This window comes from Tamandua tetradactyla, chromosome 18, assembly GCF_023851605.1.
Source record: "Tamandua tetradactyla isolate mTamTet1 chromosome 18, mTamTet1.pri, whole genome shotgun sequence".
Classification (NCBI taxonomy): Eukaryota; Metazoa; Chordata; class Mammalia; order Pilosa; family Myrmecophagidae; genus Tamandua; species Tamandua tetradactyla.
Genome location: NC_135344.1, coordinates 20,121,216 through 20,143,089, shown reverse-complemented (window position 1 = coordinate 20,143,089; position 21,874 = coordinate 20,121,216). Strand labels below are relative to the sequence as shown.

Sequence of the window (21,874 nt, the reverse complement as noted above, 5' to 3'; positions counted from 1 at the left end):
GAGCGCTATCAAAAAAGCTGTGTGAATTATCTCATTCAGACATAAGGATAGATCTACAATTTATTTGGACATTTTCCTGCCAATAAACATTGTTGCTAATTGTCCCTACTACAAATATTGCTGCAATTAAGCATGTCTCTTACAGTAAAATTGAGAGATTTTCAATGTGACAATATTTATCAAACAGTGGAGAGGTGATCCATCACAAACTTAATCTAGTGGATTGCAATTAGCTTTTTCCTTTTTTATTTTTTTTTTTATTTATTTTTTTTAACTTTTTTTTTTATTAATTAAAAAAAGAATTAACAAAACAATTAGAAATCATTCCAATCTACATGTACAATCAGTAATTCTTAATAACATCACATAGTTGCATATTCATCATTTCTTAGTACATTTGCATCGATTTAGAAAAAGAAATAAAAAGACAACAGAATAAGAATTAAAACAATAATAGAAAGAAAAAAAAACAAAAAAAACAAAAACAAAAAACCTATACCTCACATGCAGCTTCATTCAGTGTTTTAACATAATTGCATTACAATTGGGTAGTATTGTGCTGTCCATTTCTGAGTTTTTATATCCAGTCCCGTTGTACAGTCTGTATCCCTTCATCTCCAATTATCCCTTCTCTTTTTTTTTTTTTTAATTAACGGAAAAAAAGAAATTAACCCAACATTTAGAGATCATACCATTCTACACATGCACTCATTAATTCTTAACATCATCACATAGATGCATGATCATCATTTCTTAGTACATTTGCATTGGTTTAGAAGAACTAGCAACATAACCGAAAAAGATATAGAATGTTAATTTAGAGAAAAAAATAAAAGTAATAATAGTAAAATCAAATCAAAACAAAACAAAACAAAACAAAAACCTATAGCTCAGATGCAGCTTCATTCAGTGTTTTAACATGATTACTTTACAATTAGGTATTATTGTGCTGTCCATTTTTTTTTTTTTTTTTTAAAGGAAAGACAGAGAGAAGGAAGGAAGGATAGAAGGAAGGAAGAGAGGAAGAAAGGGAAACATCTTTTAAACATTTTCTTGTTTTATTGTATTTTGTTTCTCCGTTTTCGTTACATGGGCTGGGGCCGGGAATCGAACCGAGGTCCTCCGGCATAGCAGGCAAGCACTTTGCCCGCTGAGCCACCGCGGCCCGCCCTGTGCTGTCCATTTTTGAGTTTTTGTATCTAGTCCTGTTGCACAGTCTGTATCCCTTCAGCTTCAATTACCCATTGTCTTACCCTGTTTCTAACTCCTGCTGAACTCTGTTACCAATGACATATTTCAAGTTTATTCTCGAATGTCCGTTCACATCAGTGGGACCATACAGTATTTGTCCTTTAGTTTTTGGCTGGATTCACTCAGCATAATATTCTCTAGGTCCATCCATGTTATTACATGGTTCATAAGTTTATCTTGTCTTAACACTGCATAATATTCCATCGTATGTATATACCACAGTTTGTTTAGCCACTCTTCTGTTGATGGAGATTTTGGCTGTTTCCATCTCTTTGCAATTGTAAATAACGCTGCTATAAACATTGGTGTGCAAATGTCCATTTGTGTCTTTGCCCTTAAGTCCTTTGAGTAGATACCTAGCAATGGTATTGCTGGGTCGTATGGCAATTCTATATTCAGCTTTTTGAGGAACCGCCAAACTGCCTTCCACAGTGGTTGCACCCTTTGACATTCCCACCAACAGTGGATAAGTGTGCCTCTTTCTCCGCATCCTCTCCAGCACTTGTCATTTTCTGTTTTGTTGATAATGGCCATTCTGGTGGGTGTGAGATGATATCTCATTGTGGTTTTGATTTGCATTTCTCTAATGGCCAGGGACATTGAGCATCTCTTCATGTGCCTCTTGGCCATCCGTATTTCCTCTTCTGAGAGGTGTCTGTTCAAGTCTTTTTCCCATTTTGTAATTGGGTTGGCTGTCTTTTTGTTGTTGAGATGAACAATCTCTTTATAAATTCTGGATACTAGACCTTTATCTGATATATCATTTCCAAATATTGTCTCCCATTGTGAAGGCTGTCTTTCTACTTTCTTGATGAAGTTCTTTGATGTACAAAAGTGTTTAATTTTGAGGAGTTCCCATTTATTTATTTCCTTCTTCAGTGCTCTTGCTTTAGGTTTAAGGTCCATAAAACCGCCTCCAGTTGTAAGATCCATAAGATATCTCCCAACATTTTCCTCTAACTGTTTTATGGTCTTAGACCTAATGTTTAGATCTTTGATCCATTTTGAGTTAACTTTTGTATAGGGTGTGAGAGATGGGTCTTCTTTCATTCTTTTGCATATGGATATCCAGTTCTCTAGGCACCATTTATTGAAGAGACTGCTCTGTCCCAGGTGAGTTGGCTTGACTGCCTTATCAAAGATCAAATGTCCATAGATGAGAGGGTCTATATCTGAGCACTCTATTCGATTCCATTGGTCGATATATCTATCTTTATGCCAATACCATGCTGTTTTGACCACTGTGGCTTCATAATATGCCTTAAAGTCCGGCAGCGCGAGACCTCCAGCTTCGTTTTTTTTCCTCAAGATGTTTTTAGCAATTCGGGGCACCCTGCCCTTCCAGATAAATTTGCTTATTGGTTTTTCTATTTCTGAAAAATAAGTTGTTGGGATTTTGATTGGTATTGCATTGAATCTGTAAATCAATTTAGGTAGGATTGACATCTTAACTATATTTAGTCTTCCAATCCATGAACACGGTATGCCCTTCCATCTATTTAGGTCTTCTGTGATTTCTTTTAGCAGTTTTTTTGTAGTTTTCTTTATATAGGTTTTTTGTCTCTTTAGTTAAATTTATTCCTAGGTATTTTATTCTTTTAGTTGCAATTGTAAATGGGATTCGTTTCTTGATTTCCCCCTCAGCTTGTTCATTACTAGTGTATAGAAATGCTACAGATTTTTGAATGTTGATCTTGTAACCTGCTACTTTGCTGTACTCATTTATTAGCTCTAGTAGTTTTGTTGTGGATTTTTCCGGGTTTTCGACGTATAGTATCATATCGTCTGCAAACAGTGATAGTTTTACTTCTTCCTTTCCAATTTTGATGCCTTGTATTTCTTTTTCTTGTCTAATTGCTCTGGCTAGAACCTCCAACACAATGTTGAATAACAGTGGTAATAGTGGACATCCTTGTCTTGTTCCTGATCTTAGGGGGAAAGTTTTCAATTTTTCCCCATTGAGGATGATATTAGCTGTGGGTTTTTCATATATTCCCTCTATCATTTTAAGGAAGTTCCCTTGTATTCCTATCTTTTGAAGTGTTTTCAACAGGAAAGGATGTTGAATCTTGTCGAATGCCTTCTCTGCATCAATTGAGATGATCATGTGATTTTTCTGCTTTGATTTGTTGATATGGTGTATTACATTAATTGATTTTCTTATGTTGAACCATCCTTGCATACCTGGGATGAATCCTACTTGGTCATGATGTATAATTCTTTTAATGTGTTGTTGGATACGATTTGCTAGAATTTTATTGAGGATTTTTGCATCTGTATTCATTAGAGAGATTGGTCTGTAGTTTTCTTTTTTTGTAATATCTTTGCCTGGTTTTGGTATGAGGGTGATGTTGGCTTCATAGAATGAATTAGGTAGTTTTCCCTCCACTTCGATTTTTTTGAAGAGTTTGAAGAGAATTGGTACTAATTCTTTCTGGAATGTTTGGTAGAATTCACATGTGAAGCCATCTGGTCCTGGACTTTTCTTTTTAGGAAGCTTTTGAATGACTAATTCAATTTCTTTACTTGTGATTGGTTTGTTGAGGTCATCTATGTCTTCTTGAGTCAAAGTTGGTTGTTCATGTCTTTCCAGGAACCCGTCCATTTCCTCTAAATTGTTGTATTTATTAGCGTAAAGTTGTTCATAGTATCCTGTTATTATCTCCTTTATTTCTGTGAGGTCAGTAGTTATGTCTCCTCTTCCATTTCTGATCTTATTTATTTGCATCCTCTCTCTTCTTCTTTTTGTCAATCTTGCTAAGGGCCCATCAATCTTATTGATTTTCTCATAGAACCAACTTCTGGCCTTATTGATTTTCTCTATTGTTTTCATGTTTTCAATTTCATTTATTTGTGCTCTAATCTTTGTTATTTCTTTCCTTTTGCTTGCTTTGGGGTTAGCTTGCTGTTCTTTCTCCAGTTCTTCCAAATGGATAGTTAATTCCTGAATTTTTGCCTTTTCTTCTTTTCTGATATAGGCATTTAGAGCAATAAATTTCCCTCTTAGCACTGCCTTTGCTGCGTCCCATAAGTTTTGATATGTTGTGTTTTCATTTTCATTCGCCTCGAGGTATTTGCTAATTTCTCTTGCAATTTCTTCTTTGACCCAGTCGTTGTTTAGGAGTGTGTTGTTGAGCCTCCACGTATTTGTGAATTTTCTGGCACTCTGCCTATTATTGATTTCCAACATCATTCCTTTATGGTCCGAGAAAGTGTTGTGTAAGATTTCAATCTTTTTAAATTTGTTGAGACTTGCTTTGTGACCCAGCATATGGTCTATCTTTGAGAATGATCCATGAGCACTTGAGAAAAAGGTGTATCCTGCTGTTGTGGGATGTAATGTCCTATAAATGTCTATTAAGTCTAGTTCATTTATAGTAATATTCAGATTCTCTATTTCTTTATTGATCCTCTGTCTAGATGTTCTGTCCCTTGATGAGAGTGGTGAGTTGAAGTCTCCAACTATTATGGTATATGAGTCTATTTCCCTTTTCAGTGTTTGCAGTATATTCCTCACGTATTTTGGGGCATTCTGATTCGGTGCGTAAATATTTATGATTGTTATGTCTTCTTGTTTAATTGTTCCTTTTATTAGTATATAGTGTCCTTCTTTGTCTCTTTTAACTGTTTTACATTTGAAGTCTAATTTGTTGGATATTAGTATAGCCACTCCTGCTCTTTTCTGGTTGTTATTTGCATGAAATATCTTTTCCCAACCTTTCACTTTCAACCTATGTTTATCTTTGGGTCTAAGATGTGTTTCCTGTAGACAGCATATCGAAGGATCCTGTTTTTTAATCCATTCTGCCAATCTATGTCTTTTGATTGGGGAATTCAGTCCATTGACATTTAGTGTTATTACTGTTTGGATAATATTTTCCTCTACCATTTTGCCCCTTGTATTATATATATCATATCTGATTTTCCTTCTTTCTACACTCTTTTCCATATCTCTCTCTTCTGTCTTTTTGTATCTGACTCTAGTGCTCCCTTTAGTATTTCTTGCAGAGCTGGTCTCTTGGTCACAAATTCTTTCAGTGACTTTTTGTCTGAGAATGTTTTAATTTCTCCCTCATTTTTGAAGGATAATTTTGCTGGATATAGGAGTCTTGGTTGGCAGTTTTTCTCTTTTAGTATTTTAAATATATCATCCCACTGTCTTCTAGCTTCCATGGTTTCTGCTGAGAAATCTACACAAAGTCTTATTGGGTTTCCCTTGTATGTAATGGATTGTTTTTCTCTTGCTGCTTTCAAGATCTTCTCTTTCTCTTTGACCTCTGACATTCTAACTAGTAAGTGTCTTGGAGAACGCCTATTTGGGTCTAATCTCTTTGGGGTGCGCTGCACTTCTTGGATCTGTAATTTTAGGTCTTTCATAAGAGTTGGCAAATTTTCAGTGATAATTTCTTCCATTAGTTTTTCTCCTCCTTTTCCCTTCTCTTCTCCTTCTGGGACACCCACAACACGTATATTTGTGCGGTTCATATTGTCCTTGAGTTCCCTGATACCCTGTTCAAATTTTTCCATTCTTTTCCCTATAGTTTCTGTTTCTTTTTGGAATTCAGATGTTCCATCCTCTAAATCACTAATTCTATCTTCTGTCTCTTTAAATCTATCATTGTAGCTATCCATTATTTTTTCTATGTTTGCTACTTTATCCTTCACTTCCATAAGTTCTGCGATTTGTTTTTTCAGTTTTTCTATTTCTTCTTTATGTTCAGCCCATGTCCTCTTCATGTCCTCCCTCAATTTATCGATTTCATTTTTGAAGAGGTTTTCCATTTCTGTTCGTATATTCAGCATTAGTTGTCTCAGCTCTTGTGTCTCATTTGAGCTATTGGTTTGTTCCTTTGACTGAGCCATATTCTCAATCTTTTGAGTGTGGACAGTTATCTTCTGCTGCTGGCGTCTGGGCATTTATTCAGATTTCTCTTGGTGTTGGACCCAGCAAGGTTGTAATATTTTTCTGTGAAATCTCTGGGTTCTGTTTTTCTTATCCTGCCCAGTAGGTGGCGCTCGTGGCACACGTTTGTCTGCGGGTCCCACCAGTAAAAGGTGCTGTGGGACCTTAAACTTTGGAAAACTCTCGCCGTCCTGGGGGTTCGCTAGCCGAAGCGGCTTGAGCCGGCCCGGGGTCCGAACGCAGGGAGGGTGTCCGAACGCAGGGAGGGTTGCTGGTCGCCGCAGCCAGGGAAAGAGCCCGTCCGAATTTCCTAGTCGGCCCTGGGCAACAAGCGTGGCGGGAGGGCGCCAGCGGCAGCGGCCCGCCCGAGAGAGTGCACGTTCCCCGGGAGTCACGGGGTCACCGTTCTCCGCGGCCTGGGGGTTTCCGATCCAATTCTCTCAGTTGGTCCGGGGGCTGCGTGTGGTGTGGGCGCCAGTCGCCTTGGTTTCAGGGGACTACCTCTCCAATTCTCCCAGCCGGCCCGGGAAGGGGGAAGGGAGTAACTCCGGCCGCTTGCCACCCCGCCCGGTAAGGCCCGCGCGCCTCGGCGATCTCACCCGAGCTGCTTCTCTCAGCCAGCCAGCCGTTCCAGGATGGGGTACGCTGTCTTTTTTATCTCTGTTGTGGCTTTGGGCGCTTTCTGTATCGTTTCTACTCCCCTAGTAGGTGTCCTGGAGAAGAAACTAAGATCCGCGCGTCTTACTAAGCCGCCATCTTCCAGGAAGTCTTTCCTTTTTTATTTTTAAAATGAAATGAAATAGGATATAATACCATGTGTCAGGCTAGACTAGGAGAGGATAGAGCATGCATTATAGTAAAGAACATTAGAAGTAGTAAGGTAAATAATTGTTTTGAATTTTCATTTTTCCCTGTGTGTATACCCATGCATATGCATGCATATATAGAGTAGGTTTTAATGAGAAATTTATTTCAAACTATTTTATGGACAAATAAGTTTAAAAGCCATCTCTGCTGGTTTGAAAGTGTTATGTACAGCAGAAAAGCTATTCCTTTAATCCTCATTCAATATTGTAGAGCAGAAACCTTTATTAGATTGTTTCCATGGAGACTGACTCACTCAGTTGTGGGTGTGACATTTTGATTAATTACTTCCATGGAGATGTGGCACACCCAATTGTGTGTGTGTGTCTGTGTTTTTGACTTTTATTGAATAACATATATACAAAGCAAAGAAAGAAAAAAGCAGTTTTCAAAGCACTCTTCAATAAGTAGTCCCAGATTCGAGCGTTTGTCATGATACCATCATCTCAGATTTTTCCTTCTAGTTACTCCAAAACACTGGAAGTTTAAGAAGGAATAAACATTTTTTATCATCACAGTCAAATTTTTCTTTTCTGTGAAAAATAATGTATATACAAAAAAGCACATCACAATGATTAGCTGTAGAACAGATTTCAGAGTTGGTATGGGTTACAATTCCACAATTTCGGTTTTTACTTCTAGCTGCATTAAGATACTGGAGACTAAAAGAAATATCAATACGGTGATTCAGCATATGACTTCACCCATTCAAGGTGGGTCTTGATTAGTTTACTGGAGTCCTTTAAAAGGGCACATATCTTGGAAAAGAGACAGTTGCTTCAGAGACGCCAGAAATGCTGACATAAGGAGATGCCTGTAGTACCTGCAGAGACATGCCTAGACATGGATGTCTGGAGATGCAGAGCCCAGCAGACGTTGCCATGTGCCTTCCCATGAAATGCAAAGCAAATCAAAACCCAAAGCTGTATCCCAGAGGAGCTAATGAAGGCCCCACATACTTACAGAGGAAACCACTGGCATCAAAAGCTGGAAGCAACGGATCCAGGAACAAGGACCAGCAGACACCAGCCACATACCTTCCCATGTGACAGAAATCTGCCTTTCTTGGGTCAAGTTGTCTTTCTCCAGATGCCTTATTCTGGACATTTTTATGTCCTTAGAACTATAAACTTGTAACTTAATAAATTTCCCTCTTAAAAATATACCATTTCTGGTATACTGCATCCCAGCAGCATTAACAAACTAAAACACCATTTCTATAAGTGAATTGCTAGAGTAAATGGTCTTTTCATCTTTAAAAGATACTGGCATAGTGGTCATACCAATTTAGATGCTTATTTTAAATTCTTTTATGGCTATTTTAAATTATCTTTCTTGGCTTCTCCATTCAATTTGTCCTTGTTGACCAAGACTCCTTTTTTAAATAACTCGCATGCCTTTGCTTCTGTGCATTACTCCCTGGGTTTTCCTACTGCTTCTCTGATCTATGTAGAACCATTTCTATCTGGTCATTGACTTTTGGAGTTACCCAAAGATTGTTCCTAATCCCACCTCTCTTTTCAGTAAATACTTTATAAGCATTTTAAACAACATTCTTGGCTTCGGTTTCCACCTGTATGCAAATGTCTTAACAAATTACAGCTTCCACATGTAAATCCACATGTCTAACTCCAACCATGACACTTGGATATTTCAGACACTCAATTTGAGTATGTCTAAATAGTCATTATATCCTCCCTTACCCTTCAGAAGGATACCAACTTCCATCCAAGGATGTGAATCATAAAGTTTTTCTTCCCCCATATTCAATCCAACATATAACAACTGTGTAGTCCAAGGTAAATTGTCTCTCAGCTGAAGTTCTACAATGTAACAATAGGTCTCCCTATTCACTCAAACCCCTCTGTGATATATTTCCTACACTGTAGCCAAAGCATTACTGTTTTGTTCTGTTTTCAATATGTAAATCTGATCATTTCACCCCCATCCAAATTCATATTACTAACAAGGTCTTACATGAACTGGCTTCTGCCTTTCCAGCCTCATCTCAGATCACTCCCCTTTGCTCTGACATAACATTACACTGGCCTTTCTTTCTTCAAAGTATCCCACGTGATCTCTGCTACAAGGCTTTCATAGGCACAATTCCTCTCTCTAGGATGCTTTCTCAACCTATCCTCCACTCTTGTTCACCCCACTGACTCCTAATATCAACTTGAGCTTTCAACCATCACTGCCTCATGGAGCACTGCAGTCCAAGTTACAAATAAGACCTTTATTTCAGTTTGTAATTACATAGGTATATCTTTGACTATTTGGATTAATATCTGCCTCCGTTACTTCACCATAATTCCATGACAGCAGGACAGGACTTGTATCTTTTTACAATCCTCACAACATCTCTAGCACCTATCATAGTCCTAGGCATTTAGCAAGGACTTAATTGAACAAATTATTTAAGATTATGGTTTCTAAAGTATATGCAATTTGACCTGTAGCCACTAGAGACTGCCTTGCTTCTTTTTTTATTCCTCTGTAACATACACATGATCTGTGAAGATTCAAGATACCTTAATTAAAAAAAAAGTTTATGCTTAAATCCTTAGTCATTTACTACATATAAAATTGCAGTGATTCACCAATCACATACTACTTATTACCATGCACATTTATATTAAGTGATATTATTTTTCTCTAATGAGAACAATACTTTATTCAGGTTTATTTAAAAAGAAAACTTTGCATGTTTACCATATTTGAAATGTTTGGAAATCTCCAAAATAAATACATAAATATTAAAATTAAAAGTAGACATAGGGCAGGCCACGGTGGCTCAGCAGGCAGACTTCTTATCTTCCATGCTGGAGACCTGGGTTCGATTACTGGTGCCTGTCCATGCAAAAAAAAAAAAAAAAAAAGTAGCCACATATCCATATACCAACAAAAATGATCTAGTTTACACCTGTGGAATGTTTACCATGTATAGATATTATTAAAATTTTAAGTCAACCAAATATTCCATTTCAAAGGTTATTTGTGCTTATTTTAAGATTACTAAAACCAAAAATTTTTCAAACAGTATCTGAAGTACTTGGAAAAAAAAGGAATCTTTAAAGTTTTCTTCTTTAAGGTATAAACTTCAGGGTGGGCCACAGTGGCTTAGCAGGCAGACTTCTTGCAGGCCATGCCAGAGACCCGGGTTCGATTTCCAGTGCCTGCCCATGCAAAAAATAAAAAAACAAAACAAAACAAAACTTCAATGACTGTCCACATCATTTAGATAAAACGTTAGCTGTAACGGCCTAGATTAATGCAACTCATGCTAAGTAGAAAGAAAAATTTCCAGCAATATCAATAATAAATTATTACAGAGATCAACAATTATTAATAATTTAGCGTGCTACTTCTTTAACATTTTTAAATGATAAGAAAATCCTCTATGTATACTATAAAAGATATATACCTAATGGGAAGATTGACCAGTTGATTTGTCCTAAGTTATAGGAAGTAAAATCAGGAAACTACAGATTTGTATAGGAAGTAAATCATGGAAGAACTTTTACAGGTACTATCTTAAACTCTCTGAGGAATCACGTCTTAAACTGATTTTCAAGCTTTTCAGATCTCAGCCCTAAATAAAAGATATTCCATTTGGGCCCTACTTAATTGCTTTTTTCAGGCCTTAGCTGTTACAGCAGTCAATATTTGTTTGACTTTTAAAAACCTGTCAAGTGTCCTGAATATATACTAGTATTGCATTAATAACTGACTAGTAACGTTTATTGTGTGTAATGTTCAAGGTACTGTCAAGCACATCACAAATGGTATTTCATCTTATTTTCCCACTTCTGTATACTTTCATTATCCCCTTTGACAGATGAATGTGAGAAGTTAAACTACTTGTTAAAGGACCCACAGCAGTTTGAATTTAGGTTCTTCAACCTTATAAGCCTTTAGGAATCCTGAGTGGAAGAGATCTCTAAAATTCCCATGGAGATGAAAATTTTGTATATGCATTTCTAATAATGCCTTTCCATGCCATTCAATATTTGCTCCTATTCCTCCATTCCTCAAATTGGTTTCATTTTCAATCCCTCTGGCACACTCAGTTAAGATAAGGATCAGTGTGTTAGGGTTCTCTAGAGAAACAACCAACAGGAGAGATTTGTAAATATGAGATGTATAAAGGTTTTTCTAGGCAACCAATGGGAATCAAAATCCGCAGGGCAGGCTGTGAGGCTGGCAGCTCTGATGAAGGATCTGGATGAACTCCACTGGAGAGGCTTGCTGGCTGAAGAAGCAGTGAAAGAGTCTCTCTTCTTTCTTAAGAGCCTTCAACTAATTATCTCACTGTGGGAGACACACCTTAGTTGATCACACATGTGATCAGCCACAAATGCAATCAACTGACTGATGACTTATTACACCTTCAGGTTTATCAACCAGCCACGAAATACCTTGCAGCAACGGTCAGGCTAGTACTCACCTGACCAGACAACAGGGGCTCATCATTTGGCCAAGTTGACAGCAGAACCTAACCATCACAATCAGCAATCCCTTTTGCTTAGAAAAATCTAGCAGGATACAAAATTGGCTATTTTGATAATATTTTCCTATGATCATGGATTTTTTCTTCACGGATTTCTTCAACTTTTGGCACAAAAAATATTTAGCATTAGAACATTAGGAGGTAATGTGTTATAAAAATACTTTTACATTCTTGTTATAACACACAGCTAACATTTTCTCGTAACCAAAAACTCCCACAACCACATTCAAATAAAAATTTTAGTTTACTGACCCTGGGTAAACTGATACTTAATTACTGGCATCCACTTACATGTAAACTGAAACGAATAACCTGACCTAAGATCATATAAGAACACTCTATTTTTATTTTCCCACAGAGCTAAAGGAGATACTTTACTGCTTCAAAGTTATATGTAACTTCTCTGATAGTCAAAATAACTTCTACCTATTTATTTTGGTGCTTATTGGAATCTGTACAATAAGAAAGGAAACATAAACCCTGCAAAAGTGGCAACTGGTCTATGTGTGTGCGAATGTGTGCGAAGAAAACAGAGGGTTTCAGGAACAGTGCTCAAAAACTGTTGACTGCATAGCTCCCTCATCACCTCGGCTTGCAGTCAAGGAACGAAATAAATAATAAACGTTAAACTTCCAAACTTAAGAGCAAACTTACTTTATGTGCGAACGCTTGATAAGGAAATAAAATTTCTCGTAAACGTCCCCCCCCCCGCATGGGCAGGCACCGGGAATCGAACCCTGGTCTCTGGCATGGCAGGCAAGAACTCTGCCTGCTGACCCACTGTGGCCCGCCCTAAACATCTTTTAAAACAACTGAGTTTCACAAAGTATTGGTTTAGCATAAATTGATTAGTCAGAAACACTGCAGTATTAATGAAAAAAAAGAATATCTTTGGACCTAAGGACAGATGACTTAAGTTCCTCCTCATACTAATTGTAGGGTTAACTTGCCCAGGTCGCTGAACATCTCCAGGCTGCAGTTTACTTAACCTCTCTAGCGACGCGCTGCATTTAATATTTTCAAGGGCTCCTGTGGTGCATTAAATTCTAACCGTTTATGGAGCACCTAATAGTTTGCGGGTCAAGTCGAGGCTATTCGCAGACCAACGACAAGCCAGCCTCAGGGCTCTGTTTTCCTTGTTGTGTTCTCTGCCCACCTCCCCGCCCCGCCCCCTTTTCCGCCTTATTCCAGGGCTAACCCCGAGGCGGAGGGCCTCCATGGCCTGAGCCACATGGCTGAGGAAGAAAGCCAGGTTCTGGGGTACCACCCTGGGCACTGGCTCCTCGGGCGGAGAAAATGTTACCAAAACACAACAAAAAGTGAGAAAAAAATGAAGCGCTCTAGGGAAGAAACGCGCCCACAAAGTCAGTTTCGGTGTTGCTCCCTGTGCGCTACTTGGGGTTTATCCGGGTCAGGCCCGACGTCGGAAATAAGACTTCCTCTCAACGCGGAGGAAAAGACCCAGGGCCACCAAGGCTCTCGGGCAGCGATCTCCTTCTGCCCCTAAAACGAATGCCAAGAAAGTATTCCTAAACCACCACGGTACCCATCTTTCAACAACGGAACGCCCCCCTACACCTACCCGTTCAGCCGCTGCTCTCGCGATAATTCTAGAGTCACACCCCTCGGCCCACGCCCCCTCTCTCCTCCACCGGCCAATTCTTGAAGAGTTGGGGGCGGGGCTATGCTTTTGAGCGGGGCGCGGGGCCTTCAATCTTGGTTCTCTAGCATAGGGAACCCGCGGTGCTCAGGCGGGGCTCTGGCGAGGGGGTAGGCGGGGCTCGGGGTCGGACACGCGCCGTCTATCGCGAGACCCGAGACCAGGAAGACGCCTGCAGAGCTCGGCTTCTGGTGCAGTCGCGGCTGAGGTAACGGGTGGTGCTGCATAAGGACCTTCTGCTTCCGAGCCCACGCCTGCTCTCCGGATCAGAAGGTGGGACGGACACAGCAGGGGCTGTGGAGGCGCGCAGTTCCGGTTGTGGTAAAGGAGAGATTCGGACTGCGGCCTGTCAGACCCCATTTGGGAGGCGCCCACACTCCTGACAGGATAAGATGGCGTCTGGAGGTAGTGGCATTGGTGGCGGCGGCGTGAATCCTTTCCTTAGCGATTCAGATGAGGACGACGACGAGGTAGCCGCGAGCGAGGAGCGGCGGTCAGGACTTCGGCTGGGTGCCGGAGGTGGCCTAGATCCAGGCTCCGCCGGCTCGCTGTCGCCACAGGATCCTATGGCCTTGGGGAGCGGTACGCGGCCGGGGCTTCCTGGGGAGGCGGCGGCTCCGGCGGCGCTGGGGGGCAGCGGGGAGACCCCGGCCCGATTGTCAATAGATGCCATCGCCGCCCAGCTGTTGCGCGATCAATACTTGCTGACAGCCCTGGAGCTGCACACCGAGCTGCTGGAGAGCGGCCGCGAACTGCCTCGGCTGCGCGACTATTTCTCTAACCCCGGCAACTTCGAGAGGCAGAGCGGGACCCCGCCTGGGGTGGGAGCTCCGGGGATCCCTGGAGTAGCCGGTGTCGGAGCCGCTGGAGGTCGGGAACCGAGTACGACGTCGGGCGGTGGACAGCTCAGTAAGCGCATGCAGCCTGGTGCCCTCCGGCGGGATTACTGGGATTGTAAGAAGTTATACCGGTGGAGAGTGGTAATTCTGGGCAGGGTCCCCCAGTGTAGAAACCTTTCAGTGAGGGAGAGAGTCGGGGGGCAGAATCTTTGCAAAAGGATCTGACAGTGACTGTTCTTCCTGCTTCCAACCCTTTCCTGACATTGCACTTGCTCCTGGTTCTCCCTTATAGGCGTTGATATTTATAAAATATCAAGAATCTAGTTCATTGGCTATTATGGGACTCAGAAGTTTCTGGTATGAACTGGCTTATCTAAGTGTTTCCTTTTTCTCCAGTCTCTTGCCTCACAGTACCAGGAAATAGTGATTCTTAAAATACATACTCTTAGTGTTTCAATGATTCAAAGTGTTGTTTATCTTGCTAGAGTGTCAGTTTCTTGCGGGAAGGTTTATCTTGGTGTGTTATTGGTGTCGTAAAGAGAGAAAAGAATAGGAAATGTGGATCTCTCTGCGAAATGAAATACACCCTGAAAGCCTTTGTCTTTGCGATGACTGTAATGTGTGATATTAGGCCAGCTACAAGTGCTAAATACACAGTTTTGAAACTGAAGCCTAATCTTTTCTCTTTCTCTACTTTTGAATGGTGGCGGAGACTTACATCGCCAAAATTAGATATAGTCAAAGTGCAAAGAGTGCATTTGCTCTAAAGGTTAATTCGTAAACACATTTCCCACTTGGCCATGGGATTTTTGTCGGTAGATACAGCTTACTCAATATATAGGATAATCTTCCTTTTCAGAAATATTTTCTCTTTGCTGCCCTTTAAGATATTACAGTGTGACAGAGAACTGTAACAAAGTTATGTTTTGTTTTGTTTTTTAAGATTTCTAAGTTATCTAGTAATTATCTTTACCTGGTCAAGTCTTACCAATTCATTAAGACCCAGCTCAAACGTCACCTCTATAAAGGCTTCCCACATTCCCCAGGCCTGGTTAGGTGCTTGGTTCTTTTATTATAATACTACTTAAAATTTAACTTTACTTCTTCTTTTGTATTTTATTTGACAATATCATTTTTCTCTTCTTGTTAGATAGTCTTTTCTTAAGGGACAGCTTTTTTTTTTTTTTTTTTTTTGAAGGGACAGCTTTTTGTCCCCACACTTTGTACAGTTCCTGGCCTGCAGTTGAACACAATTGAGTTGTATCTACCATATTTTCTACTCTATTAATATATGAAATTAATTATTCTTTACTTCATACCGTGTATTCATTTAGTTTTAAAGAATTGCTTTACCTTTTCATTCTACCTTATTGGCTTGATATTGTTTATGGTGAAAACTTCCTCTCAGTTATAAATAAACTTTTGGTATTGAAAGTGTTACAATAATTTAGACTCACTATTTTGGCAGTATTTTAGAGTGAAAATTGCTTCTAAATGCCTTTGCGTTATACATTTCTGTAGTTTTCTTCAATAACATACGTCCTGTGATTAAAAGGTACAAATTTCTTTGAACTACCATCAAATATTCATGTGTTCTTGTGCTTTTCTAATATCCTCATTTATTTGGACCTTTTTCATATTGAATATGGAAAGTTGTTAAATTCAAGACACAAAGTAATAAGATAGATGAGCAATGGGGGAAAAGAAGGAAAATTATCCATCTTCTCACTACCCTATGTAATCTGCCTTTTTCTGACTTTACTGTGCATATTGCATATTATATATATACATATATATACATATATATGTATATATATATATATATTTTTTTTTTTTTTGCATGGGCAGGCACCAGGAATCGAACCTGGGTCTCCGGCGTGACAGGCGAGAACTCTGCCTGCTGAGCCATGGTAGCCCACCCTGTGCATATAATTTTAAAAGCAAAAATTAGATTAAACTGTTTTAATAGTTTTATACTTAGCCTATGAATATTTCTTCATGTCATAATGGTATTGCATTATATAAATTTCATAATTGATTCAACAAGCTTTTATTTTTAAACACTTAGATTTCTCCGTTTTGTAAACAGATTTGTGATGAGTATCCTCTTAGCTGTATCTTTTTGCTTGTCCAGAACAATTTCCTTGGATAAATTCAAATCCCATTTGAAATGAAATTTCTGGATCAGAGATCATTTTAAAATTGAAGTCTTTTGAGCAGTATAAGCAGATTACGTTCCAGAAGTGATTTTACTAATTTTCATTTCTTTCATCATTGTATGAAAATGTGTGTCTGAAAGGCATTCTTGTTTTGGCTTTGAAATGAACTTGTTTGGTGATTCAGTGGCTTTAATGAAATAGCTTTTCTAAAATTTTTTCCACCCTCCTTTGCTGATTTTCTTCCCTAGCTCCTACCTTGACTTGCTAATACCAGCCTTTGAGGCCTTTCTGCCAGTCTCTTGTTTTTAAGTAACACAGCATATGAGTGAGAATAATAGTTTCAGAAATATATTCCATACATAAATGTGCACCCAGCACTTTTTATTTCTTTCATTGATTCTACGGCACATGTTTTTTCGTATTATAACATCTCTGAAATTGATATCTGGCTTTTAATCAATGATGTGTCGTAGTTTATTTAATAGCTTTTTTTCCTTAATGGTACATAAAATAGTGTGCAAGTTGCAATTAATGGCATCTTAGATTGGATGATATTTAGGGTTTGTGCTTTCTGGAGTGAAGGTTCAAATTTTATATATGTAAAAAGAGTCACTTTTATTAAATTGAAAAAACTGGTAATAGAAATACAAAAATTTCTTGTTTCAAACATTATATAATAATAATAATAATATATTGAGAACCTTCCACATAGAAAGTTTGGTTTTATTTATGCATTTCAGTATGTTATTAATTCTTGTAATGACGTTATGAGTGATATATTCCAGTTTAACAAAAGAGGTTGTGCAATCTTGAAGCTTGTTTTTATAGATGTCATCTAAGTCTATTATGAGCCTTTTTTTAAAAAATTTTAACCATCTCACAGCTTAAAAAAGAAACCCAGCAAATTTTGGTAAGCTTTCTGTCTTCAAACTTTTGTGCTTTATAGGGAAAAAGGGATGGAGGAAATAGTGATTAAGTGGGTTTTTGCATGTTCTCTCTCAATTTTCATACCACCTTATATTGTAGGTGTAGATATTCCCATTGTAAAGATGGCAGTACTAAGGCTCAGAGAGTTTATATAACTTGCCCAAGTTCTTTAAAGTTATTAAATGGTATAGTTGATTCAAAGCCTGATCTGTCTTATCTTTTCATGATCATCATTGCCTCATAAAATAAGTTTTGTGATAGTCTTTTTTTTTTTGGCATGGGCAGGAACTGGGAATTCGAACCCGGTCTCCGGCATAGCAGTTGAGAATTCTGCCACTGAGCCACTGTCACACTGCCCCTGTGATAGTCTTTTATCATATTGGCTGTTATTAGGTCATAGTTTAGCAGTACTTGACATTCAGCTCAAAAGAAATAGGAAGTTTATTTTATTAGTCTGTGGTAAACAGACTATACCTGATCCCAAATACAGTCCATTCTAATGAAAATTATTCAGTATGATTTGAAAATCAACCTTGATGGAAGGATAGTTAACATTTGTAAATATTATTTGAGTAACACTATATATTTTTTCCATCAAATTTGAGGTAAAATTTACATACAATAAAATGCACCCATTTTAAGTGTACAGATCAGTGAGTTTTGACAAGCATATTCAATAGTTTAACAGCAATCACAATTAAAATATAGACCATTGCCATCATTCCCAGAATTCCTTTCTGTTTCTTTGCACTCAGTTCCCCCACTCTCATCCCTAGCTAACTACTGATCACAATTAAATCAGGATTTCTCAACCAGGGCACTATTAATATTTTAGGTCTGATAATTCTTTGTTGTGGGGGCTGTCCTTTGCATTGTAGGATACTTAGCATCTTTGGCCTGTACCCACTAGATGCCAGTAGCATGTCCCTCTGCCCGAGCTCCACTCCCAGTTGTGACAATCAAAAGTGTCTCCAGGCATTACCAGATGTCCCTGACCTGGCAGAAGGGGCACAGAATTTCCCCTGGTTGGGAATCATCTCTATAGATAGGTTTTACCTGTGATAAAATTTCATATAAATGAATCATAAAGCACATATTCTTTTGTATCTAGCTTCTTTTGCTTAGCATAATGTTTTTGAATTTGTCCATATTTTTGTGTGTATTAGAGTTCATTCCTTTCTGTTGCTGAATACTCTGCATACATACCATTATTGATTTATCCATTCACCTATTGTTGGACATTTGTGTTATTTTCAGCCATTTTTAATAAATCTGCTATGAACATGCATATACAAATTTTTGCATGGATATGTGTTTTCATTTATTTTGAGCAACAACTAGGAGTAGAATTGCTGGGTTGTATAGTTAGTATATGTTTCAGTTTATAAGAAACTGCCAAATTATCTTCCAAAGTGGTTGTACCATTTAAAATTCCCACAAGATATGTATGACAGTCTGAATTGCTCCATATCCTCAGAAACATTTGGTATTTCAAGCTTTTTAATTGAAGTCATTCTGGTGAGGATGCAGTGGTATCTCACTGTGGTTTTTGGGGAGAGGAAGATAGACTTTTAAAAGTTATTTTGAAATATTTCAAACTTACAGAAAAGTTGCAAAATTAATGTAAAAAAATGCAGTGAATTACAATTCCAATAATACCTCCTACCTGTTTTCACCAGTGTCACCATGGTTTTAATTTCCGTTTCTTTTAGAACTAATGGTATTGAGCCTTATTTGCTTTGATCAGTTTTATAAAGTATTTGTTCACATCTTTTGCCCATTTTTAAAATTAGGGTTTTTTGTTGGTTTTTTGAGGAGGGATGGCATTATTAAGTTGTGAAAGCTCTTTATATATCATGGGCCCAAGTCCTTTATCGAATATATGAGTTGCAAATATATTCTCCCAGTTTTTGGTTTGCCTTTTCATCTTAATGTCTTTTGAACAGAAGTTTTTAATTTCATAGAGGTCAAGTTTTATCAGTTTTTTTCTTTAAAGTTCAAGTACTTTGTGTCCTATATAAAAATATTTGCCTACCCCACGGTTGCAAAGATTCTCTCATAAATTTTCTCTAGAATATTTTTGTTTTGTTTTGTTTTGTTTTTTCGCACAGGCAGGCTCTGGGAATTGAACCCAGGTCTCTGGTATGGCAGTTAAGAATTCTGCCACTGAGCCACCATTGCAGTGCCCTCTCTAGAACTTTTGTAGTCAAAACTTTTATTTTTAGATCCATGATGACAGGAAAAAAATGTGTATATATATATATATATATATTTTTTTTTTTTTAATATTTTTGTTGACAAATCTTCACACACATACAGTCCATACATGGTGTACAATCATTGGCTCACAGTATCACCACATAGTTGTGTATTCATCACCATGATAATTTTTTTGAACATTTGCATCACTCCAGAAAAAGAAAAAAGAAAAAACTCATACATCCCACACCCCTTACCCCTCCCTCTCATTGACTACTAGTATTTCCATCTACCCAATTTATTTTACTCCTTATCCCCCCATTATTTATTTTTTATTTTTTACTCATCCATACCCTGGATAAAAGGAGCATCAGACACAATATTTTCACAGTCATACAGTCACATTGTAGAAATTGTTATCTTTATACAGTCGTCTTCAAGAATCAAGGCTCCTAGAACATAGCTCAGCAATTTCAGGTACTTCCCTTCAGCAATTCCAATACACCATAAACTAAAAAGGGATATCTTTATAATGTATAAAAATAACCTCCAGGATAGCTTCTTGATTCTGAAATCTTTCAGCCACTGAAACTTTATTTTGTTCATTTCTCTCTTTCCCCTTTTGGTGAGGAAGGTTTCACAATCCCTTGATCCTGGGTCCCATCTCATCCCGGAAGATCTGTTGCACGTTGCCAGGGAGGTTTACCCTCTGGGGATCATATCCCATGTAGGCGGGAGGGCAAGGAGTTCACCTGCAGAGTTGGCTTAGAGAGAGAGAGAGGCCACATCTGAGCAACAAAAGAGGTTCTCTGGGGCGGCTCTTAGGCATAATCTTTTTTCCTTAGGCATAATTTTAAGTAGGCTTAGCCTATCCTTTGCAGAAATAAGTTTCATAGAGGTGAACTCCAAGATTGAAGGCTCCACCTGTTGATTTAGTTATCTAAACTGCTTGCAAGAATATCAGAAATTCTCCAGACGGGAAGTTGAATATTTCCTCTTTTCTCCCCTATAGGGGACTTCTTTATTCGCTGCTCAAGTTACTATAGGATATATCTGGGCATCACACTAACCTGGACAAAGCAACAAGATCTCAGCCCTACTCAAGATTCCATGTAATTATGTTTTTCAACTGAACTGACCGTACAAGTTAAATTAGGTAATGTGCTACCCAAAATATAAATTTTGTACCAAATAAACATCTCTCCCTTTGGTCTCACACAGAAGTTGAAGTTTTAAAATATGGATGATATCATCCTTTAGCCTGTTTTCTAATCTACTTTAGTCTTATCCAGATCAGCTTCTTTCATATCTCTAGTTGAAATCTGATCACTTTTTCAGTGTTCTAAACAGTTTCTGTATGGGGTACTGCTGACTCTCATAGCCTCAGAGTCTCTAACTCTGAGTCTCAGGTGTATCGTAAATAAACAAAATTTCTGGGAACAACCAGGTTATATACAATAATTCATTATCTCAAAATTTGGAAATAACAGTTACAACTCCTGAGTATATGTGAGTGCTGTAAGAGCTTACAATCTAGGCCCCTTTATAATAGGCCTCAACCTAGTAACTCATACTCTTGACTTTAGTTTTCTGAGTTTTTATGTTATGGTTAGTCCATGTGAGTGAGGCATGATAATATTTGTCTTTTTGTTGCTGACATTTCATTCAACATAGCATCCTTAAGGTTCACTCACCAAGTTGCATGCCTCACCACAGCATTCTTTCTTGCTGCTGCTCATCCATTGTATGTATATACCATAGTTTCCCCTTCCATTCCTCAGTCATTGTACCCATAGGCCACCTCCATCTATTGTGCATTGCGAATACTGCCACCATAAACACCAGTGTGCAAGTGACAGGAACTATATTTTAATGAAGATATCATGAAAATAAAGAGAAGACCAGCACTGTAAGTTTGGGCCAAATGTTTATAACATGAACTTTAGTACAATTTAAATACAAATGTGTTAAGTATGTCAAAATATCAATTCCTGTAAATGTCTTAATCAAGTCAGAAAATAGATTAATGCTAAAATATTTTTCCTGTAATACTGTGCTTAGTAACCATGTTCTGAAGATTGTGATTAAGTTTCTGTTCACACAAGTTAGATTTTAGGAATTCTGAGAATAAATTTTATACCTAGGCTACTGTCCTTCTTAAATGTCCTCTATATTAATTCTGAAGGGCCTTTAAGTTATTCTAGAGGATCTAAATTATTCTAGAGGACTTTTAACCCAAGTTGGGTTGTGATTTTATAATACTCAATAAGCTCTTATTGATTGATTACAGACAATATAAAGTTAAATTATTTTTATTTGTTTTTGTTTATGTTTTAACTGGTGTGTTTCTGACATGAGAATTAAAAAGTATGTGAAAATAATAGCGGTATAACCTTAAAATAGTATTCTTTACTTAGTGTGTTTTAAAACAATTCAATTTTGCTAGATTTAGTGACTTAGTGCCTTAAAAATCTGCCAACTATTCAAAGTTAATATTATAGTATAGTAGTGCTTTTTAACGTGTAAAAGTCTTTATACTGTATTTAATCTTTTTTTTCCTTG

General features: G+C 38.0%; 1 protein-coding gene and 1 long non-coding RNA gene across 6 annotated transcripts in view; one reads left to right on the top strand and one right to left on the bottom strand.

The window, feature by feature from the left end:
• Positions 1-9,888: 9,888 nt before the first annotated feature.
• Positions 9,889-13,645, bottom strand: LOC143661993 (uncharacterized). Its single transcript, XR_013165066.1, has 3 exons — positions 13,111-13,645; positions 11,466-11,629; positions 9,889-10,194 (listed from the first exon to the last, which is right to left on the bottom strand). It is a non-coding gene; the product is annotated as an uncharacterized LOC143661993 (long non-coding RNA).
• The window catches only part of RELCH (RAB11 binding and LisH domain, coiled-coil and HEAT repeat containing), a 141,768-nt gene continuing 133,198 nt past the window's right edge, over positions 13,305-21,874 (top strand). For 3 of the 5 annotated variants that reach the window (XM_077135313.1, XM_077135312.1, XM_077135315.1), the window contains exon 1: positions 13,306-14,097. In XM_077135313.1, the coding sequence (XP_076991428.1) occupies positions 13,581-14,097 (517 nt within the window). In that variant the 5' untranslated portion in view covers positions 13,306-13,580. Of the gene's footprint in view, positions 14,098-21,874 lie in introns of all 5 variants that reach the window. The other 2 variants (XM_077135314.1, XM_077135316.1) reach the window with 1 other exon arrangement.